Source organism: Leuresthes tenuis, unplaced genomic scaffold (genome assembly GCF_036924035.1).
Source record: "Leuresthes tenuis unplaced genomic scaffold, fLeuTen1.0.hap1 SCAF_15, whole genome shotgun sequence".
Classification (NCBI taxonomy): Eukaryota; Metazoa; Chordata; class Actinopteri; order Atheriniformes; family Atherinopsidae; genus Leuresthes; species Leuresthes tenuis.
Window position 1 is genome coordinate 27,110,841 of NW_027325369.1, and position 27,830 is coordinate 27,138,670.

The window sequence follows — 27,830 nt, forward strand, 5'->3', positions numbered from 1 at the left end:
AACGGGCGTCATGCACGTTATCCGGTTAATTTACATACATAACACCGCCCAGGGGACGAACATGATAATCCACCATCGGCTAAAGCCTAACCGTGCGGAAAGGAGAAGAAAACAGATGAAAAGAAAGTTTGGACGGGAGGGTGCTGTTTTCAACCAAAAGAAGTGATTCGACGGAGACAAACAGGCGCTCATCGGGCTTTTAGCCCCACTTTTGGATTACGAAATGGACGCTTTGAAATCCGCTGGGAGGGCAATTATACGGAGTCCCAGTATCGCTAAACAGTCCTGGGGTGCGGGCAGACATAAAAGTAAGTGTTCAGTTTCTCAACACACTACTACGACTCTTGGCATTTGCTGGTGCTAATTTGGCTATAACCACGGCTAACTTGGCTAAACCAAGCTAGCTTTCATAACCGTTAAAACCGTTGAAAACGGTGTTTACGGTGCACTTAACAGCCCGTCTGTTGGCGCAGTTGCTGGATACACACAGCCGACAGACTCGACGCCCTGAAAATGAATAGTTTTGCTGTAGAACTTGACACTCAAACTGACAGCAGCGCCCTCAGATCGGAATCTGACTCCTGTTGCGGCTTTGCGCACGCGGTAGTCTAACAAGTCCGGCTCCTAAACCAGTTCTTCGCAAGTGCTTCTAGTTTCTCGCGTTCGTTTTACCGAGACACGGCGCTACAAAAGTTTGAGGAGTCCCGTGAAATCGTGTAGTTGTCGCCTGCCACGTTAGGTTGCAGACTGTCGTGTTTTGAAATGTACCACGGGGACTTTGCCGTGAGCTGAAATTCTTTGACGCGGGCTGCGGAGCCGCATGAGCGGGGAGGCACAGAAATGTGAGGTCGCCTTCGTGGCAAGCCCGTACAATCCTGGTAACGCACTGTTGCTAGGCAATACATAATGTGAAACAAAAAAAAAATAAATAAATAGCAGCCTGCATGAAGGAGTGGTTATTTCAGTCTTAAGCCTTGTGCTTGGGTTTAACTTAAAGGTTTAATTATCACTAAAGCCACCACAGGCTTTGTTGGGAATGCCTGGTTTAATTTTTCCAGTGTGTACAACCATCACCCTGCAGGTTGGGCATGATCACACAAGCACGCTGCTGGCGTGGTTTCTACAGCCAAGCTGAGCTGCCTAGATCCTTTTCATGTGTGGTTCCACAGAGGGGGTGAAGCCCCCTGTTTCCATGCCTCTTTGCCTTTTTATTTCACAGACAATGAAGCGGTTGGCAGATCGCTGTTACACGTGCTGCACGGCGCAATCGATGCTTTGTTTTGGCCCACTCTTCTCTCCGGGGAGCGGTGCACAATCAGCAGGGTCCTTACACATCTGAGCAGGCGGTGGTCACACGCTAATCAATCAATCAACCAACCAACCAACCAGTCCAGGAAGCTGAAGCTGATGTTCATGACTCCACATCATGACTCCACATCTAGTTTGCGATTCAAGTCACATCCTCGCCTCACACATTTATCAGAGGTTCCCGTTTTATCTGTGATCAAATAGCTTTTCATCTTCCTCTTTGCAAGTGTTGCATTGCATTTAAAGGCTTAACTTTGTTGTTGTGAATAAACTGTGACTTGTTACTCGTTGTGTCAGTAAGCTTCTGCTCAGAGTTGGGACCCTGTCTTTTGCACAAATGCAGTTGTAGTTCAGAATGAAGATGACTCCAATAATGTTCCCTCTGCCCTGGATTGTATTAGCGTAGACATTAAACTTTTCTGAGTTTAGACAAGTCCATAATTAGAGGTAAGGGTTTTTGGAACTTTAGAGCTTGTCTCTCTGGCTTGAGTGTAGGCTTGGCCTTGTTAAAGCAGCCTATTCACTTCTCAGGCATCTATCAGCACTGCATCCCTTTTCTCTTATTCTAAGTATTGGTTTGCAGCATGTTCAGTTATTGTTTAATAATCTTTTTTTGATACAATTGCCTAGTTTTCAACATAAATAAAGCCTACTTTACTCATTTGCTCTGCTTTTACTCTCGCTCCCTGCATGCTTTTACTGGTCAGTTTGCTGAGCTGACAGAACGCCTCCCAAGAGTGGGAAGCAGACAGTCCGATTCCCTCCCACATCCCTGGTCAAGGAGCTGTCTTCTGAAGGGGTCGCCAGCATTCAAACAGCTAGCTATCAAAATGTCTGCTCACTCAACCCATTCAGAGGGGTAAACGGATCCTAAACTAAATTCAATCCAAATGTTTTAACTCCCACATGTGTGAGTGAGGCTCGATGATGCTGCCTCCAGAAGTCTTCTTAGTTGTGACTAATTAGGATGTTCAGATGCCGTCATGGGAGCGTTCTAAGTTGGGTTGGTGTGAAATGGTGCATCTGTAGCTTCAAATTCTTAATGCCAAGTTCCATGTTGCTGAGCAGCATGGCTGGTCAGCGCTGTGTCCCCTGCACAAAGTCACCGGGGGGGGGGGGGGGCTGTAATGGAAATTGCCTCCTGCAGGATTCCTTTATGGTGTAGTTAAGTCATCACTGATTTACGGCCCGTTAGGTATTATGTATCTGTAAGCTGCTTCTGTGTGTGCAGTCGGTGTCATGTGGAGACGGGACTGCACAATCATGCTTTGTCACAGTTTTTCTTGAAGGACAATTGGATATTTGGCCTTTTTCTGGTTTCGTCTGACGCGGCTGGATAAATACGATACTTTGAAAAACATGGTAGTGCTTATTTACAGTAGATGAATATGTGAAACTACAAGCTGGTTTAGTTATCTGTTCTCAGCTGTGTCATGGTTTCCATTAGTCATTTCTCACTGAGAAAGCAGAGTTTCTTCCTGTCTTTGTGATCTACTGAAACCCCCAAAACATCTTGTTTTCTCTACCTTTTAACTGTTTAGATTTCTTTGAAAGGCTGTCTTTCTCAATGCAACCAGTAAGGAAGTGCTTGCAGAAAGACTATGGGCTAAGCAGTTCACTTTTCTCTGAAGAAATAATTGATGTTATCCTCTTCAGACATATGTCTAGACATATGGTCTCTGTGATGGCTGAAATCTTCAGTTTCATTGTCAGTATTAGCTCTTGGTAACTAAAAGAATACCATCTGTGACTTTTACAACAAGAGAAAAGCCTTACAAATACTGATTATGTATATTTCGACGGCATTCTCAGCCTGGGAGTAGTTGAACTGCTGTTAAAAGGAATTGGCTCTCCTTCCCTTTAATCATGTCTCAAAGCATGAGCAAGACATTGTTGTAGGTCTACAATGTTCCCCTTTTTATCTAACTTGTCAGTCAAGCTTTGATGGCTTATGGGTGTCTTTTGGGTGTTTGACCAGCAGTCAGGAATGAAACTCTGTAGTTATCCCCTCCCTGGCCTGGGTAATTCAGGTAAAGAAAGCTGATGCTTGCTTCAAACTTTGCCCCAGTACACCCGGATCTACACCTTGGAGAAAACCGATGAGGTTACACACTTTTTTTTTTTTACAATAAGCTTGTTTTGTATATGAAGCTCTTTGCAATTAAGATGAATTTCAGTCATTACGATATACTCCTTTTCCCTCTCTCCAATCCATCTTCTGTAGAGGAGCTGATGGGCTCCCTGTTAAAAGGAGCATATGGCTGATCTGTGATCCGGTGTGTTAACTGGTTAAAAAAGACACTTATGGACAATATGTTACGTGCTCTGATGCCTCGGTGTAGAGGTCTCAATGGTTGTAACTCCTTCTCAGAGCTGGTTCTAAACTACTTTAATTTCAACTGGATCCAGGCATGTTCCCATTTTATTGGTAAAAGTGTAAAATGCCTTTTCGGAGGAATCGATATCAGTTGTTTTAATCACTGATGTGTTTGAGAAGTTGTAACCTGTCAGTGTTTAGAGGTTTGGCTTAAAAAAGAACCCAAACATTGAAATGAAAACTCTGTTTTAAAAGTCGGTTAGCTGATCGTTACGACTGTATTTGACTGGAGGCTGTTGATTAATGACTCCTTCTGCCACATGGCTGCGGCTCTGGTTGATCGTAATTTCAAAAAAGTCTAATTTTAACTTTAACAGTCCTGACTGCCAGTTCTGATTACCTGATTGTAAATCAGGTCCTGGATCAGGCCCAGAAAGTGTTCGTGGATATTCACTGAAAAAATGAAGCACCCATTGTCCTTTTTATGGAAGGCATTCTTATTTGTCAGTATGTTTTGAGTTTCGATAGCATCCAGAGCCTCCTGTTTGGCGTGACTGAGAGCAGAGCTCGTCAAGGATCAGTTTCATAACCCAGATTCTTGTTGAGAGTACATTCTGGCCTCAGCTGGTCATGAGCTTTAATCCCCGACTGGCATGGCCACTCATTTTTTTTTTCTATCTCTCTCTGTCCCTCTACTTACTTTCCTCCTTTGAGTGGATTTAGCCAATACTGAAAGACACGTGTCTCAATGATGGGACTTAAACCGTAAGACTCTTACTCGCTACACCCTGATGAAATTGATTTGGATGGTCTTCAAATCTAATTCTGATAGATACAACACATCCTTTTTATATTTGGGAATACTCCAGTAAGCCTTCTGGACAAAGAGGAGGGAAGAGTAGGGAGGCATCCCGCTTCTCCACGCTGGAAGAAAAAAGAAGAGGTCGCCGGCTGATGGGCATGAAATGCCCCACTCACTTCTCATTTTACTCACTTTGTATTGATTGCTTCTTCAGTGTCGCTCTGTGGTCATTTGTATCTTTGGGTTTATTTGTGTAAGTCACACAGGGAGACTTTGACCCTGGGTTTCCAATGATATGTAAAACATTTTCCACGGAAGCTGAGGTTAAGAGTGGAGGATCAGTCCTGAATCTCTCTTTGTACCAGGCAGGGTCAGACTGCGACAGTCATCCCGTGTGGACAAACACACTTTCCCCTTTGACAAAGACTTTTTCTTCTTTACAATGCTCTCTCTCAGCCTTTTCCCATAATGGCAAGTCATTAATGATGATTGTGCTCGTCTCTCGCTCGCTCCCTCTCTCGCACCGCCAGGCTGAACAGAACATGAAGGCTTAGATGCAGACATCGCATCAGTTTGTCAGAGCAATAAGACTTAACTTCTTTGTGGCGTAGGAGGAATGTTGGATATCTCTATCATCGAGTTTGTGCAATGTCTCTGAGTATCCCCTCGGGTATCTCCTCCCCATCTGACTTTGCAGTTTCTAATGTAGCGCCACGTGTTTTGATTGTGATTTAATACTGCTGAAAAATGTATTTTTATTTAAAGTGCCCGGCTTGTCGTGAGATTAAAAAAAAAGAATAAAGGGTCGTCATTACAGGCATAGGTCAGTGGAGGCATAAGAGAGCTGAGGATACATGAGGAGATTAAGCTGGCTTTCATTAGAATAACGGAGAAATATTGATCTTTTAGGCGCTTGTTGGTTGTTCCTAAGATGTCTTGCAGCATAAGGTCTGTGGCGCTGTTCTTTAAGCTCTTCCAGAAACTCAGTGGAAAGACCAAAACCAACAGGGAAACACTCCAACAAGCAAGTGCTGCCCGTGTACTCGAAGCCGGATATGTGATATTCCTCTGGGCCATAAACTAATAAACATTAAAGCACATAAATAAGTCTCACCTTTGCACTGAATAAACATCTTCGATCATTACGATGAGCCGACACACAGAAGCTTATAAGAGCTGAAATTGAGATGCCGAGCTTGTTTGGCTGATTATTATTGTTTTTTTAGGCGAGTAGGAAAGGACAGAAATATAAATCTGATTTCCATTTGAGCATAGATGCTAAAACAACAAAAGAAGAAAATTAGATAGATTTCTCACCAGTGTCCTCCATTGTTTAAGCAAGCATAACATTAGCTTCTTTTACTGAGAGGTTGTCAGGGCTTTCTGACTCATACCAGAGCGCCATTGGCTGGATCACAAGGCCAGCTACTTCTAACATCTGTCCAAACAGGCTATGGCCTCAGACACTTACAGACTGTAATTGTTCAATCTTAAAATATTACTGATGTTCGAAGTCTCCCACGGTTTCAGAACTATTCTCACATGATGTATCACGCCGTCCAGTTCATTATTGCAACAAATGTGAAAAGAACCTTGCATGCTGTATTAATAAATAAAAGGGCTTGGTTTAATGTTTTAAAGTTTTTTCTTTTTTTAATCCTCACTAGAAATGACAGAAAAAAGACAGAAGCAGACTCATGTGGGGTTGTTTCCTCCGATGCCAGTTTGTTCGGGTTGAGAGCCGACCTTGACTCGGGTATGGACAGACAAAAGCTCCCTCCCTGAGGTGCAGATAGTGTTACATCTGTCCACAGTTGAACTCTAACTCTCAGAAAAGATCATGTAAAAGAGATCCAGAAAACACAGCTTTTCCCCATATCCCAGAGTGATGCACATTTCCACCCAACACAAGCTGAGACTCTCGAGTTTCTTGAGAGATTTCTGTTCTTATTCCTTTGTTTGGCACAGAAGTGTTTTAGATTCAAATGAAGAATTCATTTTCCCTTATTGTTCAGGAGAAAGTATGCAGGTTGGCAGAACTTTGTGTATCGTCTGAGCCCACTGGATTCCAAACTATGACTGTGACTCATTGTTTTTGGACTGGCTTGACAGAGTACTCCTGTGACAAACAACACTGTGTGGAAAGTTCTTGGAGCTCTCAGGCTTTCCAATCCTGTCCAAAGGGAAGCTGCCGTCATACTGAAGTGTACTTGACCTGGATTTCCTGGAGGTACTGTCCAGCGTTTGAAAGAACATCTCCCAAACCCAGAAAACGAATGAAATAATGCTTCGTCAAATGGACTTTTCTGGCAGATTTCTCATGGAAAATGAGAACCATGCCCATTCGCTGTCATGTATCAGGAAAGTTGTAGTGTGACGGATCGGTCATGCTTGACATTTCACGTTCTGCAGTGGTAACAAGGCTTTGACTGAGTTTGTGAAGTCGTGATCGCTTGTAGCAGGAAGTCAAAAACAGTATTTTCCAAGGTCCCGTTGGAACATTAATTCACACGGGTAGGTGTGACTGTTAGTCATCTTGGTGGGTCTGATTCACTCATTGCACAGTTATTACGTTCCTGCCTTATTTTGTCATGTCTGAGCTGGTTTTGTGTTGAAAGGAGAATTTTAGTCTTGATCTTTTTTGTCTGTTCTCAACAGTTGGGCAATCGCATCATATATATTTTACTCCAACCATTTTCAGGCATGAAAAACCCTCTTGATGTTGGATGGAAGCTGCTGGGTTGCAGAGATGAAACGACAGAGCTATCAGAATGGCCCTGTGATTTCTGATTTGTGTTTCTATCTGCCATCGCTGCCATCTCCCAGCCTCGGGTGACGCTGACTTCACAGCTTAGCAGAATCCTCCTGCGGTTTCCATGCCGATCAAACTGTTGCTTCTCCCCAATTGTCAACATTTATTGTGTAAACCGCGTATGTATCTTGTTTTATAGTAAAAATCACACATTTGACCTGGTATGACTATTCTCCTCTCATCTGCTTTGATCTCTCTTTTTTTTTTATTTTTTATGAATCTCTCATTTCCTCCAGTGCTGTCTCGCCTCTTCAGATTTCTTGTTGCATCAAAAGGACCCAATTCTCTCTGTGGTTTTATCATCATTAAAGCTGCATGAGTGGACCTGGCCTAAGTATAAACTTAAATGATGGAATATTAAAGGAGAAGCAAAGACCTCTTCAGACCCATATGTTGTTCTTTACAGTCTAACCACAGATATCTATGTAACAACAGTGGAGATGAAAATGTTGGCATAAACGGCCTTTGTTCTGCCTTGTACAATTTTTAGTATTTGTGAAGTTTTTTTTTGAGGTTCAAAGAAGTAAAACTTGGAAATGCCGCAGGATTCGGGAACTTGAATTATGCAATAAACACATTCAAACAATCTGATGCTTTGTGAGGCACCATGAGACGGTCTTTGTGCAGAAATCATCTTCACACTCCTTTGAGCCAAACATCTGAAGTCTCCGAATGATCAAACCTGTTTTGCTTTTACATTCTTCTCGTGAGGTTTTTGGAGTTAAATGTGAGATCAGACGAACTCGTTGTTTCTTTCCTGCCTTTCCAGTGAGTGGAGTGTTCAGACTTGTCTGTGCAGGAGGAGACGGAGGGGATGGAAGAGGGTTTTGATTGGCAGAGTGGACTTCACTGTTGGCTGGGTGATTACTGGCTGATTACACTTCTACGAGTTGCTGCCAAAAGGTTTTTGTCAAGGCTTACAAGTGTGTTCTTATCACATGAAAAACTTCACGCAGTCATGGAAACCTTGTACGCGATAGGTGTCGAAGGAGCAGCTTTTTGGAGACTGGTTGAATGATTTAAAATTCGCTCTCCCTGACAAAAGTTCTAATCCGTACAGTGATACGAAGTGATCTTTTTGGCTGTTTTACTAAAGATGCCACGAGACGAGGGCTTTCTTGAGAAAGACTTGTGGCATCTTATGCAATAACCAGACTGCTATACCGCTCAACTGCTGTCTCTTTGGCTAAATCAGTCTAATGTAACGTGACATTCACACAAGTCTCACTGCTGTGTCACACAGCGATAAACAGCAGTGGTAAACTTCTCTTGGAACTTTTTCAGTAAAAGAGCAGATGAACCATTGAGAATCCCACCAAACGTTGGATGACCTTTGACATCTTTTTGGGGATAAGTTCAGTTGACGGTTTAACCCGTCTGATGTGATTGTTCTTATATGACGTAGAAAAGACCTATAGGTGTCTTATCGACGTCTCCTCCCACAGTGAAATGTAGTTTAGATGAAGGTGAAGTCATCTTTTAAACTTTTCCAACAGAATCTCAAACACGGTTTGCAGATGCTGACAGTTTGCATGCTTTGGTCATTTGGGAGTAAACGAGATTGATTTTGTTCATCCAGTCGTGTTCTTAAATGAACGATTGCTTCCCCTGACTTATGAGTCTGCATTGAGGTTTGTGGGGTTTTTTTGTACAGACACATTTTAAGAAGCTCTCTAAAAGATCAGGGGTAAGTACTTGGACCTAGAACAGACCCATCAGAAGACAAACCTTAATTCTTTTAGAGCGTTATTAGCCAGTCATACCTCACACTTCTAGTCCTCTGTGCTGTTTGCATCAGCTCAGCCCCTTTACCTGTTACCCCAGTCTTGTCCTTTTCCTCTGAGAAGACATTAGTGCTCTATCACCTGCTTTTTGTTGTTGCTTTCGGCCTATTTACAACTGTGTCACCCGAGCAACCAGCTCACACCGACCAGCCAAAGCTCCAGTGCGGTTATGAAGCCTTTGAAGTTCTCTCTAATCACCACTGCAGCTGCAGGAAGCTGCCTGCGTGGGTGCCTGTGGTGCTTGTTGGTGTTGGTTCAGTGCAAATATGGCCAGTATGAAATTGGCTTATTATAGCAAACCAGGCAGAATTCTGGGTATGAGCACCAATTTGAATTTGAAATTGGCTTCAGTTCACAAGTTGTTCTTTAGAACAACCATCATGTACATTTTTGAAGAAAGCTGTTGCTTTCTCTGATTCATCTGTTCATCCATTTCAGCAGCAAAGACCAGAGGTCTGCTTTCATTTGTGCCTTCTAGTTGTACAGGCGTTATTCTCTTGATATGGGGGATTCTTAAGTCTGCTGTTGGGGAGAACTGCTGGGTATCCTGAGAGACTTGCTTCTTTCAAACACAAGTATGTCCAGTTTAATCAGAGAGGCTTGCTGTTGAAATCTCTGCAGGGCCATCACAAGCTTCCTCCTTCAGCCGTGCGCGTTGTAAGAGTGACATCCCGACTTAGCCTAACATTTATTTTTTAAGCACATCCTGTCTTTCTGTTGAAATTCTGTGTGGCCGACCCACCTGCAGGGTTTCCTTTTGTCTCCACTGAAAGTTGATGCTAGACTAATTAAGGCTGAGTCTCATGATATTTTTGTAAATGTCTTGAGCGGCTACTCCTCTTAATGTACATTTATGGTTCACCGGGTAACCTGATTTAGGCCATGAATAGCAGCCAGTGATTCTGTTACAGTAAAAGTGTTACTTATCCAGGCACCAATGCAACTACAGGTTCAGAGAGGATAGCTTGGTCTGTTCCCCACACTTAGGAGCTAAGAGACCTTGACCTTAGACTGGGTGTTCACCGTCAGACTCGCCCATTATTAAAGTATGGGTTTGGTCACAGCTGCATTTAGGCTATTAAAAACCGTTCTCCATAACCACTCACAGTTGGCTCGGTTTGGCTTCAGGGGAAAGGAATATTATAGGTTAGACTCTGCTGCCTTTTCCGGAGCGGTTCATATTCTTTAAATGATATGCTATCTTAAGCTTAAATGCGATCAGAGAGCATTGAAAATACTAAATTAAACTGAGTGATGGTTCTCTGTTTTGAGTGTTCTAAATCAAATGCATATTTTATGCAGTGCTTCGTTAAATGGATGTTGCCATTACAAAGTTTGCCAAATATGAAAGCTTTTTATGAGCTTTAAGGAGAAGTTAGGATGTGTTTTACTGTGCCAAAGCCGTTGTCAGCTTTTGTGAACTTCCTATTGTTTATGCAACTACTTCGCTTCATTTTGCTCAGTTTGAATGTTGCTAAATGTTCAAGAGCTCATGCAGAGTTGTTCATGCCGCCTGTATTTCGAACATAGTTGGCAGAATTGTAAATGAACTGAGACAAACGGGCAAGAGGAACCAGTTTTTGATGTTACTAGCTACCTTTAAATCTTGGCTCATAGTGTTTTTAATGATAATAATAATGTATACTACATGGAGAGATGAGAAGAAAGTAATGGTTTACAGTCGAGAAGGGGCAGGGCTGTAATTATGTGTTTGACTAGATTACGAACACTCTGTTGACCCCGTGCAGGGAAACTGTAACAGCAGCTTAGGCAATGAACAGATGCATGATGACAAGTAACTTCAAAACTGTGCTTCTTATATTTTTGGTCAGAAGGTGCATTTAGCCACCGAATTTCCACAATCGTCACAAATTCATCTTCGTGGATTAAAAACAATTAATGCATTGGATATAAAAAAGACTTTAACCCCTAGCCTTCACTGCAGCTCTTGCTCTCTTTGCAAGACATACGTTGCTACATTTATAAATGGGATACTTTGATTTTACTTTAGTGTGCATAGAAAACATATTTGTCCATATTTTTCTGGTTTTGTTTGGCGCCGCCTGGACGGGTGCAACTTGAAGAACAGGTTGAAACATTTTTCTCAGAAAAAGAGATATTTTGCTCCATGATGCAACTGGAAAGAGAATAACTGAGTGTAAAAAAAACAAAACAGTGGTGGTATTGTCAACAACCAATGCTCTCACTTCCTCTGCTGCCGTTCTAATTTCACCACACTTTCCATATTAGTCGATAAGGATTATTTATCGACTAATTATTATCTTATTATTCTATGAGGATTAGCTGATAGTTAATGGTTTGGCTGCTGTCTTAGTTAACATCCTACAAGTGGACTGAAGTGCTGCCTGTCTAGCAGAAGATTTCCAGCCGGCCTTATGGCGTAATCAGCAGGGCTGTTGGTGTGCAGGAGTGTCACCGGTGTGTGTGTGTGTGTGTGTCGTCTTGCAGAGCTTCCAGAGAACTGGACGGACACGAGAGAGACCCTTCTGGAGGGCATGGTGTTCCACCTCAAGTACCTGGGAGTCACGATGGTTGAGCAGCCCAAAGGCGAGGAGCTGTCTGCGGCAGCTGTCAAGAGGATAGTGGCCACGGTGAGAGACAACACACACACACACACATTGAAATAGCTTAAACACCCAATTCTCTTCTTAATGCTTCTCTTTTAGAATAACTACTCCCAGAAAATTAGTTTTCATCAAGTTTTTGTAACATTTTTTCCACATCATCAACTCCACCACTTAGAAATCACCCAGTAGTTTTCTCCTTTTATGACCTGACTGCCACTTAGTGAATTGTGACTCCACCGCCCCACACCCGAGGCTCAGGTTGACATTTTAGGAGAGGATGCAATTAGCGTGGACACTGTTACTCAGTGTATGGCTCAGGCGGCTTTATCATAGCAGCAGAGGCTTAATGTTATTGGATCTGGCAGCTCAGTGGATAATGAAGTTAGCAGCGGCACAATGGTGCGACTTGGGACATGGTAACGTTTTTAAGAGCGAGGCTCTGATTTAGCCTAATCTGCTGGCTGCCCTCGTTGTCCTTCTGAAAAGGACAATGGGAAATATTTTCTGGGGCTTGTCATTTTGTTTAATGGTCAGACACAACAAAAAGTAGGATTGAGGGCATCATAGCTTTGCTGTTTCACTCAGTTTATACAGTTTTGATGCATATTTCCCTACAGTTTTTTCCTTTGTGGCAGGAAATTAGCTTTTCAACATGACCATTTGAGTGATTGATTGTCTAGTCTAATTAAACATCAACAGCCAAAGTTGTAATTTCCATACAAAGTTGACATTTTGAAGGACTGGTGTCTTTTCTCGCTCTAACACACATCCTTTTTTACCTTTGCGGTCTCCACCCTTTCTGTCTCCTCACTCCCTTCTTTTCAGGCCAAAGCCAGTGGAAAAAAACTCCAGAAAGTCACGTTAACGGTCTCCCCTCGTGGAATCATCCTTTACGACAGTGCCTCAAACCAGCTGATAGAAAATATCTCCATATACAGGTCAGTCTTCCTCTTTCCACCCCTCAGCCAGTGGTTCAGCCTGTTACACTCTGTGTCCCCGACTCAGGAGTTTGAAATGCTTTGCTTGTTCCGATCATCCGTAAATAAAGCCAAAGCTGTTGTTCTGGTCCTGCTCTCATTCATCACCGGGTGTATGTGTGGTTTCCTGAGGCAGCAAAGTGTTTCTGTGTCTGTGCATGAGGGGGAGAGAAGTCAGTCCATCATCTGTATGTCTCATCAATCTCAGCTCTCTTGAGAGCGCTACAACAGCTGAGCTTTTACCTCGGGTGTCGTGCACTCACATTCGTCTTCTCTGCTAAATACCTGCAGATCTCGCTCTGCCTGCCGCAGCCTGCATGCTTGTTTTACTTCTATTGGCCTAAAGCTCATGAGCCAAGCTTGAATCACTTCCCTTAAATTCCCCCTTTGTGAGTCTGCTTTATCAAGGTCAGATGGGAATTTCCATTCTTTTCATAATTACAAATAGGCTTATGTTTGATTATTACCTTAAAAATCTCAGAGGTTTAGCTTCAGTTGAAAGTTTTCTGAGGTAAGCATTGACAGAGTAGTTGATTTCAGTGACCGTATTTCTTCCTGTTCCACTTTTGGATGAGCAGCAAGCTTCTTGGAGAGTTTCTGTTTCAGTCTTTCTACTTGTTGTCAGCAAACATCTGTTCCCCGTCTGTGCAAGTTGGGGTTGATTTCATCCACCATTCACCTGTTTAAAATCAATCAGAAGTCGTAATAAAGCTCTAAATGCTTCCAAACACGTCAAGACCGGCTCTTTGTTTGGGCTTTAAAATGTCAAAGTATATATGAAAAAATAAAATCCCTCTTTTTATTTTTCATGATTGACGAGTGGTGCAGAAACTTCAAAAAGCAAAGGGAAGCTTTGAGAAACGTAAAAAGGAACTACAATCTTTCTAGGGTGGAGTTGTGCTGTAGTTCACATTTTTGTGAGCTGTTTGCAACACACAACTGTCACCGAGTTACGTTAACACAACAAGCAAATCTCAGTCTCCGCTTTAATTCTCTGTTAGCTTTGGGATGTGTAATAAGTCGTGTGAACTCTGAAAATAAGGTGTTGCACGTCTGTGTGCTCACATCTGACTAAATACACTTTCAGAGCGTAGCCTGGCTGCTGTGAAAAGCAGTAATTTAGAAAACTGACCTTTACTTGACGTATCCACATCACGTGGCGTCTTTGCCTCCAGCATCTTCTTCCACCTGAACTTCAGATGTAACATTTGAATTTAAATGCTCATTTACATCCTTCAACTGAGGGATTATAAGTTGAAGGTTACAATTAGCTGGAAATGCAAAGTGAAGAACTTCCAGAGAGAGGTGTGTTCAGCCGTGACCTTAGGATAGCGTGGAAACTTAAAGCAGCTGTTTGTCACACCCCTCTGCGCCTTTTCGTCTCAGACTTCTGCTGAGAAGATGGACGGCCAATAGAAACATTGATTTTCCTTGACACCCAATTTCCCCAATGCGCTCCCACCCAAACACTTGCTGTAAATCTTGAATGTGTTGTTCAGATCACAGCTGTGATTCTTCCTCTCCCCACGCTCTCTTATATTTATCTCTATAATAATCATTAGTTAATGTTTAATTATCCCACAGTAAAGTCGGTGCAAATCAGTGACAGATGGCAGACATCCATTATTGTGTTTTTCTCCATCGTTTTACCCACTTTGCCAATCTGCACTTCACTTTGGAAACGGAGTAATGACACTGTGCTCAAATGTGGAGAATAGCCATTTGTAGGGCATTATGGCTTGATTTGAAAGCTTACTCTGCACCTGAGACTGATGAGCAAGCGTGATGCCTCACAGAGGAATGACACCAGTAGTCACCTCCTGTAGTGCGTGAGTCCCCTCGTGTATTTTCGAGGCCGGTGTAAAAGCTTTTACTGCGTCAGAGTTGAGCAAAGTGTGCGTGTGAACAGAAAGAAATGGAACGGATATCTGCGCATGTGCTGCCTTCACAGTCGTGACATTGTTTCGCTGTGTACCTGCACAGCTGGTGCGTGTTTTTGATCATGCTTACAGAGGTTAGATCCTGAGTGCAGCTGGCTTTAAGAATGTCTGGGATTTTATTTTTTCTGTAATAGTTCGTGAGCGGTTTAAATCAGATTGTTAGACGAGCTTAAGGGCTTAGAGCAGATAGTTTTCCAGGGGTCTTGCTTTATCTGCGACAAGTATGAAAATAATTAGATTTTTTTTTACTAAAGTGTGCGTCTGTCTGTCTGTCTGTTTCAGAATATCGTACTGCACTGCGGACAAAATGCATGACAAAGTGTTTGCCTACATTGTCCAGAGCCAACACAATGAGAGTCTCGAGTGTCATGCCTTCCTCTGCTCCAAGAGAAAAATGGTAAGCGACTTCGGTCCTCGTCCTCACGGTGCGCACTGCGTGCTCTGGTTTACGCAAATTAGTTTAACATTTCATGGGAATTGAAGTGAGGATGGTTTCCTTTTAAAACATTTTGCGAAATATGTTCCCTCTAAGATAAAAGAAACAGTTTTTACCCCCATCTGAGACTGAAAAGCTCTGTCTGAAAGTCACAAAACTGCACCACCATTCTTGGGCAATGCTGGGGAACAGGAGATGACATGGATAGGCTTTTTAAATACAAACAAGGACCAGCTCTAGTAGCACTGTCATGGGAAGAGTCTTTAGTTCCAAAATGTTGAACTCTTCCTTCAATGCCATTGATTTTTATAGATGAACATTGTTCAGTTAAATAATAGTAGACAGTTCTTAATTCGATTATTTGAGTCAGCTTGTGCTCACGTGAGGCCCTTCATGCTGACCTGAGGACACAGTCGTGCTTTTTTGTGCTTATTCAAATGTATAAATGTGAAGTCGGGAGAAAAAAAAGGAATGAGGGCTTGAGGGGCGAGGAGGCTGCGATTCCTCTCTTGGCATTCTCACATCCCTGGAGGTTTTTTGAACAAGTGAGCCACTCCCTCCTTTTCCTTCCCCTCACTAATTTAGTTGTGGCCTGGGAGGCCACGTATCCTCCCAGTTACATAAACAACTTGTCGTGGAGTCCGCTGGTTTCTCTTCCCTCTCTCTTCGAGTATCTCTGAAGAAACCTCATGTGCTTGAGGTCAGTTCCTGTTTGTATCACAGTGATATCTCCTCGCCCTTGTGGGTCTTCCTTCCCGTTGGAAGGATGCATGTGGGTATTATTCATCCCTGACTCTGGTCTGTTTTCTCTGTCTCCCTCCTAACAGGCCCAGGCAGTAACCCTAACCGTGGCTCAGGCTTTCAGAGTGGCGTTCGAGTTCTGGCAGGCTGCCAAGGAAGGTATGCACGGTTGCCCCCAACAACAAGAGTCTGACGGATGATTGCTGTTTTCTCCTCTTACTGTACTCATCCTTTATGTTCCTTGTTTGCCTTTATTCTGCTTTGACCTGTCGACATGAAAACATAAATGTTCTTGTCTTCCTGACACTGGCCCTGACATCTTCTGCAAGAGTTTGTGTGAAATACTGAACCGTGCGCCTCGTTGCTGTTCTCACAGTGGTTAAATCATCGCCCAAAAAGACCTGTTTGAGTTTAGTGATGCGTCTTTCTGACAGCCAGGTCAAGACTCCACCCAAGGTTCTTCCACTGGCAGATGTAGACTCGCTAGAATAAATCTTTTGCCTTCACAGAGCTCTTAATTCTCAGATGAGTTCAGTGTGTCTTCACTCCACCCTCTGAGCACAAACATTCTGTCTACTCTTCATAATGTATTCTGTTTTCATGCAAGTCTGGTAACATCTTCAGCCTCTTTGATTATTTATTTATTTATTTTTTTGAGCGTTTTTATTTGTCGACTTCACAGGAAATGTCTGTGTGTGCTGAGGCACAATTGGGAACGCAGCAGGCAGGCAAAGTGCTGTGTAAGGATGGTGTCACTCTTTTTTACAGCTCAGCAGAACATGCATGTAATTTACTGGGTGTATGACTCCGGCGTAAATGAGCAGCTCTTTGCCACATGATATTAGTTTCTGCTTCACCACCTCTCTTCCTCCTCTTTCCACGTGCGTTGCCTTGTAGGTGGTCTTTAGATTTAGTGATTATCCACACACTTCCTGCTGTGTTTTGCACCTGCCACCTTATTGTTGAGCTATTTTCTTTTTCTGTCCATCCTCATCCCAGTTCTTGCTTCTGTTTATTGGAATGGATGGAGAAGAGGGGAGCAATGGAGGGGGATGGGGGCAAGGATGCCTGAAAGGCGGGGCACGGAGGGGTGTTGGGATGGCGAGTGTGTCGGAGAGAAAGGAAAATGATTGTATGCGTGTGTCAGTGGAAGCTCAGCCCGCTGACAGATTCAATGTCAGTGGCATTGATCCTGTCTCACACGAAGGCGCTCTTATTTATTCAGTCCTTTAGAGACGCACACTTGCACTGAATGGAAATGTCTACCACCTCTTTGTTTCTCGCAGTGTTTCTAAGCCCTTCGCCTTCTTCTGTTTGTGCTGTTATGGAATGTTTAAATGGGAGTGGGAACATTTCCATTTTTTTTTTTTTTCTCCCCCGTCAAGATCAAGGCCACAGATTCCTCGCCTAACGCCGCCTCGTCTGCTTTTTAAACGCATTTCTGGGTTGAATATTAAAAAACACCAATTTAGTGCAGACAGCCTTCTCGCTTTCTAACATGGCTCCAAAACACAGCCTCACATCTTTCTCCGTCCCTCACCACTTTTCAGCTTTCCTCCTCCTTGATATTTCTGGGTGAGCAAAGTATTTAGTTTATTCAGATTTAATGAGTTGTCTTTTTGCTCGTTTAGAGGTTTACGGAGGGGAAAGAAGTAGAACTGGTATTCCTTTTTAGACACTGAAGAGGAGGGAGAAATGTAGGAATAAAAACTCTTCTCAGGCTGTTTCATTAAAGTTACAAGACCCCCGCAGGGTCCAGGCAGGAAGGTGATATCCACATTAAGTCTGTCTCGTTTCCTTGTTTCTTTCACCACCCAGTGTGGTTCTCTTCGGTGCACCACACATGACTGACCCACATTCCTCTGTATATTACAGCTACCATCTCTGCTCTTCAAAGCTGTTTTCGTAGAACATTCCCTGTAAAGACTACAGCCATCTGTGAACTGGTATAACTTTGCTCTGGTCTCATGTTTATGAGTAGCAGGAGAAAACTGTGCTGATAACAGGTGCCCTGGGGAAATTTTTGTTGCTCTGCCATCACTAAGCTACAAGGGCTCGTGGGAAATTGGATTTTTTTATTTTTATTTTTTGGGTGGGGGCGGGGGGCTGGTGAAGGATAGTGATGAAATGGAAATGTTTTCCTACCGTAAACAGGTCTTTATAAGGATTGACTGAATGGATGTTTCATCTCCAGCCTCGGTATTGAAAGCCTGGCTTAGAGTGGGTCAGCATTGTGGCCCCTCGGGGGGGTTATCACAGTAGCACACAGTCTTGTGTTTTTAGGGGTCTAGCAGCGAAGCTGCAGAACCCTATTGTTTTACTAGCTTTTCTTATTATTATTATTATTCTTCTACTTTCCGCTGCAATTGAAGTCTATGGCAGCCCCATTAACGCAATGGTAAAAAGTTGTGAAATTTGGCACATCTAATTAGGACAGTCCCATTAGCAAATTCAACAAATTTCGTGCCCAAATTCAAAACTCTCTAGCGCCACCAACATGTCAAAGTTTGAAGCCCATTCAGCTAAATAACTTTTGACTCGTTGATCCAAATTTCAAAATCAAGGTATCGTTGGAATCCTTGGATCATGACGATTCCAACGCACCCTATGACGTCATTTTCCGTCTAACTAGATTTTCCGCCATCTTGGATTTTGTTGAAAACCTTAAAAAATTTTCACAGGTCACAAATTTTGACCAATTCTCATGAAAATTGGCACAGATTATCTTTGGACCAATCCGCACAAAAGTTGCTCGTTTTTTACTTCAAATTCGACTTTGTTCACCCAGTACATCCAATCAAAGTTGACGGCGACTACGCCAAAAAGCACGTGAGACCATATCTCAGTAACCGGTTAATCTTTTGACATCAAACTCATAACACATATTTATAACTCGATCTTAAAGAGGCCCAAGAATTTTGTAGAACTTTGACCTATAGGTGGCGCTATTTTTAGCAAAAATGCATTTTTCCTCATAACCTTTGACCTGTTTGTCCAAATTTCACAAATGCGTTACCGTTGTAATTCCTGGATATAGCCGAGGTCAACACACCCTATGATTTCATTCGCGCCATCTTTGATTGTCCGCCATCTTGAATTATATCAAAAACCTTCAAAACGCATTAAAGGTCACCCAGATTGTCTGATTTCCACGGGACTTGACATATAGAATGTTCAGACTAAGCCTCACAAGAGCTATAATGTCGAATTTTTTATTTCGTTTCCCTTTGCCCGTAGTAGCCAATCAAACTCAGCGATGACGCGCCAAACAGGACGTGAGGCCATATCTCATTAACCATTTGCTCTTTTGACATCAAACTTCTAACACAGACTCATGATCAAGTCTGTAAGTAGCCCAAGAAGTCTGGTGCACTTCCACCCAGAGGGGGCGCTATAAGTAGAAAAACTGCATTTTGCTCATAGCTTTGGAGCCGTTGGTTCAAATTGGACAAATGAGGTACCGTTGGAATCCCTGGATGAAGACGAGTTCATTTCAACCACCAAACTTGGTCTGTGGACTCATGATGCCTTCCTGAGCAGCCGCGGGCTTACCTGCTGTTCTGCTAGACCCCGTATCGCTGCTTGCAGCTATATTTTCTTCATGAATTCCTGATTTGTTTAAGCATCTGCTTAACCTTCGTGTCAGGGGAAATTATGATATTTTAATGAGGGCTGAGATGGCTGTTTTTCTCTGTGCATCCTGAGTAAACTCGTGGTTAGAAAATATTTATTTATCAGGCACATCAGCGCAGGAATGGAAATCTCTTCTAACAAGCCAAATAATGAGTGAAGCCTGTTTGCTTTTTACTTTTAGAACACAGCTTATCAAAACAGGAAATGCCTCTTATGTAAACCAGAATTAAACAGTTACTGATTTAGAAAAAGATACCAATGTAGTTAGAGGTGCTTGATGGGGATGAAATGATCGTTTCAATGCCTGTTTTTCTGAGAAACGATCAAAAGATTGTTTTGATGTAAAGAAAGTCAGACAAAACGCACGTGCAGCCCTTCAGAAAATACTTATGGATTTCATAATGATCACAGTAAGAACTGCCTGTTATTTAGGCTGGAACAAAAGTAACTACATGAAAATGTATTTATCTGAACAAATAATGTAGTTCTACTCCACGTGAGTAGAGGCTGCACTCTTACATGACCTAAAAGATAAAAATGGACAGTGGAGGAGAAACATATTCTATGAAATGTTGAGCATTTTGTGCTCAGCAGCGCTGTTTGAGGAGCAATATTTAATCTATTCTACTACGCTTTTGAGTATCACCTCTATCAATGATTTTGACATACATTTGCACATAGGGTGTGTCGTGATTTGCCAGTACTGACATTAAATGATATTAAAAGAATACTTTTTTGATATTGTGCAAATAATCCACATCTGATAAGCTCCTGATTTGATGTCGGCTAATAAAATAAAGCACTTATGGAGACAGATTGGTTTTCGGACAGTTTTTTTAGGTTGCTTACCTCCACTTTTAAGTGTAATCAAAACATCAACCCAGATATTTTGTTTTGGAGTTTAATTACCCCTGCATGGACACTAAACTAGACAGAAGTGGGCCGAAACGCTATGCTCATGCCCCAAAGTTCCATCTTTTTGAGTCTTTAATAAGAAGAGTAAAGCATATTAATGCAGCCAAATTCCTAATAAAGCTGCTTTCACTCACATCTTTTTCTCTTTTTTTTTGTAATGACCAAAATCCACCAAGACTGCCACTCTGCTCTAATAAAATCCTCGTAGCACCACGTGACAAAATCAGCATTCAGGTAACTTAAAGTTAATATCTATGCAGTGAATTCAGCTGTACTTCCATGTACGAAGATCTCCCACAGACAACGTTAAAGTAGCAGAATATTTTGAACATTTTCTCACACAATCGGCAACATTGAAGCTTCATACTTTCTTTGGTCAATAACTGGATTCCTCTCCCGTGTGTCTAAACTATTACAACTGGTCCAGTTAAATGGCCCAGTCCAGCTGGAGCTGTAGCTTGACTCAACTCGGCATGTAACCGTGCCGACTGTCTATTAAATGTCAAAGAACAACAACAAAGCATCATAAATTTTGCATTATGGAGTGTTTTAAATCAACACTGTCAGACTCTTTCCCAGGAATATTCCAGGAAATCATTGCACTGGAAGTCTGTGTAGGACTTTTAATGAATTAGTCTGAACTCCACTGCGTTGGAGAAACATTCTCGGCCATTGCTTGAACTCTAATTGTAATTCAGAGGAGTGATTCTGAGAAACAGAAAAACAGGCATTGAAGGCGTTCTGCTACACTGAGTTTGCTGTGCAGAAGTCTGGTGACGGCTGTTGTCACTCACCTTGGATAACCTGCTTTTTGTGTAGAGACGTCTCAGCAGGATAAAGTGAGCAAAGCTTCCCATCCATCTGACCCAGATGTCATACCTACTCTGTTTAAATGCTGCACTTACTGATGTATAAAGCCTGTTACAGACTTTGAAGCACAGGCAGCCCCCCGGTGTAGATTTCAGCTGGCAGATGGCTTGAGGAATGGCCTTAACCTTATCTGCCAATGTACTGCCGCTGATTTGTTTACCCACATTTAATGCTTGGTTAGTGAATCGGTTAATGCTTATATATTCAGCTGCTAGAAAGATAACAGACACTCCGAGTAATGCGTTGCAGGGGCACTCGCCCTGCGTTTACTATTTCAAGAATCAAAGATGACTAGTCATTGCTGACTGGTCTTTTTTTCCCGATTTCTCTTAGTCTTCACTGTGTTTTTGTCGTTCACAGAGAAGGAGAAGAGAGTAAAGACGAGTTCAGATGGAGAAGGAGCCAGCAACTCTCAGTCGGACAGCTCGGCCAGTTTGGGCAGCCTGAAGGGAGGAGGTGAGTCGTGTCAGCTAACATCACATCTTTCTCACTCTCTGTGTCACAGCATCCGCGGCCTCAGTGAGGAAGAGTATTCAGCCACTTGTTAAACACTGGCCTATATTAAGCCTGGAGCTCAGCAGAACAGTTTCTCATGGTAACAATGACTCACTAACATCGTTATAGTGAACAAGAAATGACATTTTAAGGGGATTACATATGATGATAATGGTAATGAGGATGTCTCTTTGATCTGAAAGCATTAAATCCCCCGCGGCTCTGTTGTGGTCCAATAAAACAAGTCTTGTTTCAGTAATCCCATGAAATTTTATGATAGGAAAGCTGTTATCATGTCGTGGAATCATACTGCAGAATTTCAGCTCAGCTTGTGTTGAAAGTGTGAAAAAGTCAGTGTTGTTCAGTTAGGTTTCCTAAGATCTTCCTAAGATATTTTATCGGGGGCTTGTATGCCAGCCCTCCCCGATCATTCTGGTGTCGGAGGTTTCAGTTTGGAAGAGGCAGGGATGTTTGTCCTGAGCTTCTCTCTTCTGCTCAGCCATGTGGCCTCCAACCAGGAAGGGATTTCTTTCTAAATCTGTCCTGACATTACATATAGCTCCATGATCCTGAATGTGTAGCATTTCATGGCACATGGATTCATAGGATGATCCCCTGAGAAGCAGGACTGGAGCACGGATTTTTGCCAGCGTATAGGCTCTGTGACTGCATTTGGACTTGGTGGGTCACTGAGCTGCCGGACTGGACTGGATTTCTTTGGCAAACTGGCATAGTTGCATATCGGTGGAAGCTTCGAGACGTGTTTTTTCAAACAGCAGAGTGAGCCTCTCCTAAAGTGCATTGTGATGTTTGCAAGGTTCCATTCATGCGTCTTTCACCTTGGCTGATTAAATGGCATGTCACGAAGACAGACAGTCAGGACTGCATCGTCAAAGATGAGTCAGCCTTATTGATGAGACCCGATACCTTCAACGATCTCCCAGTGGCAGGCTTCTTAGTTTGACTCCACAATATAAACCCCCCGGCTTCCTGTGTTGGGATTATATTTTGCTGGGGGATCTTCCTGCTTCAGAAAGCCCATCCTTACTTTCATGCTTATTTTGTCCGATGATTGATAGATTAGTTTCTATTTCCAGAAACCAAAGTTGCATCTTCAAATGACCTGTTTTTGTCTGATAAAACTGGAAAAGACTTTGGAGAATGTGGAAGCAGCAGATATTTAATTTACTTGGAAAAGACGGAGAGCTGACTGTGACAGGTTTTGAGTGTTGTTTTAGCCTTTTATGCCTCCAGTGTTCTACTTGAAATTGACTGTTTATCTTTTTTAAGGTATAAGTGCTTATACCTGTGAATAATTAAGGTATTTATCCCTTGAAGATGAGTTTCACCAGTTGTAGGGTGCAGGTTTTGTTTACATTGCGACTAAACGACAGCCAGAACACGGTCTTAACAGCTAAAGTAAGAACAAGTAAAGAACAACTTCTACATGCACATATGTTGTAAGGTTGGTTCCACCGCTGTTACAGATTGTGTTGTGCATTAACAGATTTTTTGCTGGTTGAACTGGGCAGGTTGACTCATATTGGGTCAGATGGGTGCGGATATTAAAAAAAAACCCTGACCTGTGCATCACTACTAAACTGAGATTAGTGTTGACACACATTAATCATCAGGAAAGACTATTACGAACCGATCCCATTACAGATCAGTGGTGTCACCATAGTTAGACGTGAGAGTCGGGGGGTTACTCTGGGCCCACTTATCACAACGTGACAATCCACAGATGGCTGAATTGATGAGAGTCATTAGAGGCTTAATGACTTTGTGCATGCCTGCTTCTGTTCTCTGTTGCAGGAGGCTGTGATAATGTCAGGTGCTGATCATTTATGTGGTCATATTGAGTAAATTGTGCTTGTTACTGTGTTTTTATTTGTAGATGTAGCCACGGGGACCCTTCTGGATTTGGCAGAGGGAGCCAACGCAGCGCAGGTCCACTCAGGAACAAAGCAGGCTGAATCGGATCCCTTTACGGTGCATAATCACGCAGCAGAGAACAACAATACTGTATGGGTAAGACAAGAGTCGGGTTGGCCAGTAAGTTTCAGCTGTTCAGGCTCGATAAGATGGGGAGAGAAGGTTTGCAGTGATGTACTGCTATATACCTGTTCTACCCAAAAGACTGTATTCTATGGGTTTGCTGCTGCCACACTGAGGTAGACAATAGCCTATTGAACAGAACTGGTCTTATCTACTGGTCACATAGCAGGACAGGGTGTGGGACTGCAAATAGCATAACCTTCCAAGACCATTGTAGGCCTGAGAAAGGAGGCGAGAGGTGACTGCATGCATGTCGTGACACAAAAACTTCCCGTCTAACTAATATCTGTTTGTGCTCTGTCCTGCAGGAGTTGGAGGACGGTCTGGATGAGGCTTTCTCAAGGTGAGCAGAACTGTGATTTTTGGGTTTTCTGGACTAAACAGCCTCACAAACTGCTTGCAGCCTGTAGATTGGGCCTCTCATAATGAAAGGGAAAAAAACAGCACAGCCTCTCCCTCCACTAAACTTCAGCTAAACTCGGAGCACTCCAGCAGACAGGAGACAGGCTCAGTTTACAGGCTGTGGCACAGCCGCCGCCTGCCTGGAGTCGTGCTGCTTTTGTAGGCCCCATTTGCCATCATATTAGGCCCACACTGAGATTTCACATGAAATCCGTAAACCTGTTATTACGAACAGTTTCTGTGTAGAAACAAACTCCTTGGTATTTGTACTCCAAATGGAGAGGAACTTACTGTAGCTCCAGAAAAACTTCAGTTTTAACTTTGTTGTGGAATAACAGTTGAGGTATGGTGTGCAGGAAAGTTTCAAGTCAGTGCTGATTGGACCTCAAACTTTGTGCAATCAACAAATTAATCAGACTGCAGTCAGAGTTCGCTGTGATTAATGTTTCGGTTCGGTCTGTATTGGCAGCTCTTTCAGATGAGCTGTTGGACTGAGGTCAGATGGCACTGTGTTTGTTTTGGACCGCCATAAAGACTCTGCCGACTCTTTATTAGAGCAATTATTTCCTCTGGCACTACTTCTCGTTTTAATCTCACAGTGTACCTCTTACTCTCTTACCATCGGTTAGTGCTGAGAGAATGAGCTCCACAGTTTTTGTAATCAAGCTCTAAGAGGCCATTTTAGACCTGTTATCAAACAAATTATTTGTCTGCACACACTGTAATTACACCCCAACGCTGCTGGACTGCAGCTCTGTGATTAACGAAGATGCTCCCCACACAAGCAGAGACGCCGCCGCACTGATTGCATAGCTTGATGCTGGTGTTGGAGCAGAAGAAGAAATTAGAGATAACTTGTTAGGCTGCGACTGTGGATGCTGCTGAATGAGGGTTTAGCTTCAGAGAGCAGCATTGTGCGAGGATTTAATAAAATAATGCGATGTTTACAGATGAGTAAAATGAATGTTTTGGGTCGAGTGATTCTGTCTTATCAATCATTAATTTTGGCTTTAGAAAGTCATTATAAACTGTTTTGCTATATTTAAGAATGCTTGTTTCTAACTGATTATGACCTACATAAAATGGTTCAGCCATCAGAGCTGCAGATTATTCAGCAGGAAGTATCATGTTTCAGATGACGGACATTTAAGTTGTCTTAAATCCACAGATTTTCCTGGAAACTTTGCATTGTGAACTGCAGATGTGTTGCTTTCAGCAGTCACATTAGTTTTTTCTTTGATTCTTTACTGCCCTCTGCTGGCTGTAAATGGTAACATCTGACTTTGATAATGTAATGTGGTATAAGTCACCTGTAAGCATAAATGTTTCAAAATTAAACCACACAGCAGCCAAAGAATGTAGCCATTTACATTGTGAAATGGCAGCTGAAAAAGGCTGTGAGTTTAATTGTTGCCTGACTTGTGATGTTTCCTTTGCACCCCCTCCCCCCCAGCCGCAGTCTGGATAGCTTTGAATCCTACTCAGGTAACAATATCATTCACTGGATATTGTGACTTCCACCTCATTCTCCCCTCGTCAACCCGTTTTTCAAGCCTGCTCATCTGTGTGGATCAGCCAGAGTCATTTCTCCATGTAGTCTTGCATTACTTTTCAGTGGTGTATCTCATTAACGTAGCTCAGAACCTTTTTCAACTCACTGTCAGATGCACTGAGTAGGACACTCCCCTCTTTACCATTTCACAGTTTAACACGCCCTGGAGAAGAAGTCTTTGCTTCAGAACCTCACATCTCCTTCACTGTGTCCACATCTTCATCACAAATGTAGATTCTTTTATTTTAAACACTTCCATCAGCTTTCCACTGTGTTGGTGCCGTGACGCTGAATGAAAGTGCTGTGTTAACATTTAGGTTTAACTCTAATGAAATGATCTACGCCACCATGGGATTCTCTCAGGGAATCATTTTATGTCCACGTGTATGATTTATTTATTTTTTCTTCTGAACCATGATCTTGTCATTAGAAATGAACATTTTTACATCCAGTAAAAGCTGTATGAACCATCCTTCATGAGCTTTTTTTTTTTCATTTTCATTTTGATTCATGCATTTGAAAACAGACTTTTACTAAGAATATGTCCATTTTTCTTTTGTTCCTTCAGACTCGCTGAGTCTCGCACTAACCCCCAGGTCTTGGACATTGGGGTAAACCCTCAGGACTTCAACACTGAAGAGTGCCTGTCCCCGGGCAAATGGGACCAAGACGAGACAGACTTGACTGCACAAAAAGACACTTTTGGGTTCTAATATGAAGCCTCTGCCAAGAAGGGAAAACCAGGAGAAAGATGACGAGGGACGGTGGTAAAACAAAGACAGACACTGGTGCCGTCAGTACGGTTTCCCACCGTCTTCATGCTGCCACGTCCTCTCAGCGCTGCAGTCGGATGCGGCTACGTCCGCACCGCCTGAGGACAGCATGAGCAGACTCCTCACAGAACAGGCCAAAGCAATACAAAGCAGTTTATCAATTTTCTATGAAAAACATGCAGTCACTTCATGTTTGTTACACTCGATGTATTTTCGTGTCTTGTGTTTACCCACTTACTGTTGATGTGTGTGTGCGTGTGTGTGTGTGTGTGTGCGTACAGTATATAAATGTACAGAAATGAGAGCTGAGATGCGAGTTGAATTTTGGAAAGCGGTGAGGTAAATGTCAGCATGGGTGCTCTTAGTTGTCTTATTTACTGAGAGGTGGAGATGTAACTGATCTGAGGCTGACTCACTGGTGATGGCCACCGATGCACCAGTTCCATATTGGGTGAAACTTTCAAGTTGCTACCTACCTGCTCCAAGACGTCAGCCTGTTGTTGGGCAACAAAAGCTTTAAAAAAAAAAAATGTGTACATGTGTTGTTCAGAGTCTCCTTAGAGGAGAACAAAGTGACAATCTATTGCAAAATCTATTTTTGCACTCAGCTTTCAACCATCTTTAAAAGCACACATTTCATGTAAGGGATTCTAACGTCAGTAACCGTCAAACTCGCTTTCCGCTTTTATACGGTGCCTCCAGTCATTCGTCTTCTTGAACAGGAAAATGTTTTACTACTTTGTGTCGAAGGCTCCAAAGTCGCATTCATGTTGCTCGCTCGACGCATCGATGACGGTGTTTAATTTCAAAAGACTCCAAAAATAGCAGCACGTTTCAAAGTAAGCCAGTCCTAAGTCAGGCTCGGGTTTAAGGATGAGACTGTACTGGAAAGTCAAGGGAAGCTGAGTCTTATTTAACATCCAAGTCTCATGAACAAACTCTTCGATTCACAGTCGTGAAACAACATGGAGTGAAGAAGATGAAGGTGTTTTACAGGCACTCTACCAACATACGTTAATTTATGTTACAGCGACTCTTCCTAGTTTACTATGTTTCCCCACAGACTGTTCCCAGTGTTACTTTAGGCATTTGTTTATATATTGATTAAATTTATTTACATGAATTTTAATAAAAATCTTAATTGTTTGTGTTGGTAATGTTTATTCCAAACCCAGGATATGTCTTTTTTTTTGTGCTGGTTTAGTTTAAAGTTCTTTTGTTTGTCTTACAACCAAATTAAGTGACAACGGATCTATTTTTAAGCTAATTATGGGTATCGCCCAAGCCAGTTTCCCTGCCTTTTTAAAGCATTCCTATCGTGAGATGATACCCCTTTTAAATATAAATCTCTGTGCTTTGGAGGTACAGTAAAGTTGGCGGGAAGTTTGTCTTATCAAGAGGCGTGAGGAGAGTGCCTCCAAAAGGAA

General features: G+C 42.6%; 1 protein-coding gene across 3 annotated transcripts; it reads left to right on the forward strand.

Moving 5' to 3' along the window:
• The first annotated feature begins 41 nt into the window (after nucleotides 1-41).
• Nucleotides 42-27,549, forward strand: ldlrap1b (low density lipoprotein receptor adaptor protein 1b). 3 transcript variants are annotated; one of them, XM_072365175.1, is made up of 9 exons: nucleotides 42-308; nucleotides 11,493-11,635; nucleotides 12,437-12,549; nucleotides 14,811-14,925; nucleotides 15,792-15,864; nucleotides 21,484-21,588; nucleotides 23,522-23,610; nucleotides 23,985-24,019; nucleotides 26,199-27,549. In XM_072365175.1, the coding sequence occupies exons 1-9, from the start codon at nucleotides 224-226 to the stop codon at nucleotides 26,341-26,343; spliced, it is 903 nt and encodes a 300-aa protein (XP_072221276.1). In that variant the 5' UTR covers nucleotides 42-223; the 3' UTR covers nucleotides 26,344-27,549. The 3 variants fall into 3 exon arrangements, with proteins under 3 accessions (XP_072221276.1, XP_072221275.1, XP_072221274.1); XM_072365174.1 differs by having other exon boundaries at nucleotides 43-308; nucleotides 21,484-21,579; nucleotides 23,516-23,649; XM_072365173.1 differs by having other exon boundaries at nucleotides 44-308; nucleotides 23,522-23,649.
• The last annotated feature ends 281 nt before the right edge of the window (nucleotides 27,550-27,830 follow it).

Bases quoted from the DNA above. Each gene is read 5' to 3' on its own strand.
- ldlrap1b (XM_072365173.1), top strand. From the start codon at position 224: ATGGACGCTTTGAAATCCGCTGGGAGGGCAATTATACGGAGTCCCAGT. The intron at 11,636-12,436 runs GTGAGAGACAAC...CCTTCTTTTCAG, and splicing joins TCAAGAGGATAGTGGCCACG to GCCAAAGCCAGTGGAAAAAA. The intron at 15,865-21,483 runs GTATGCACGGTT...TGTCGTTCACAG, and splicing joins CTGGCAGGCTGCCAAGGAAG to AGAAGGAGAAGAGAGTAAAG.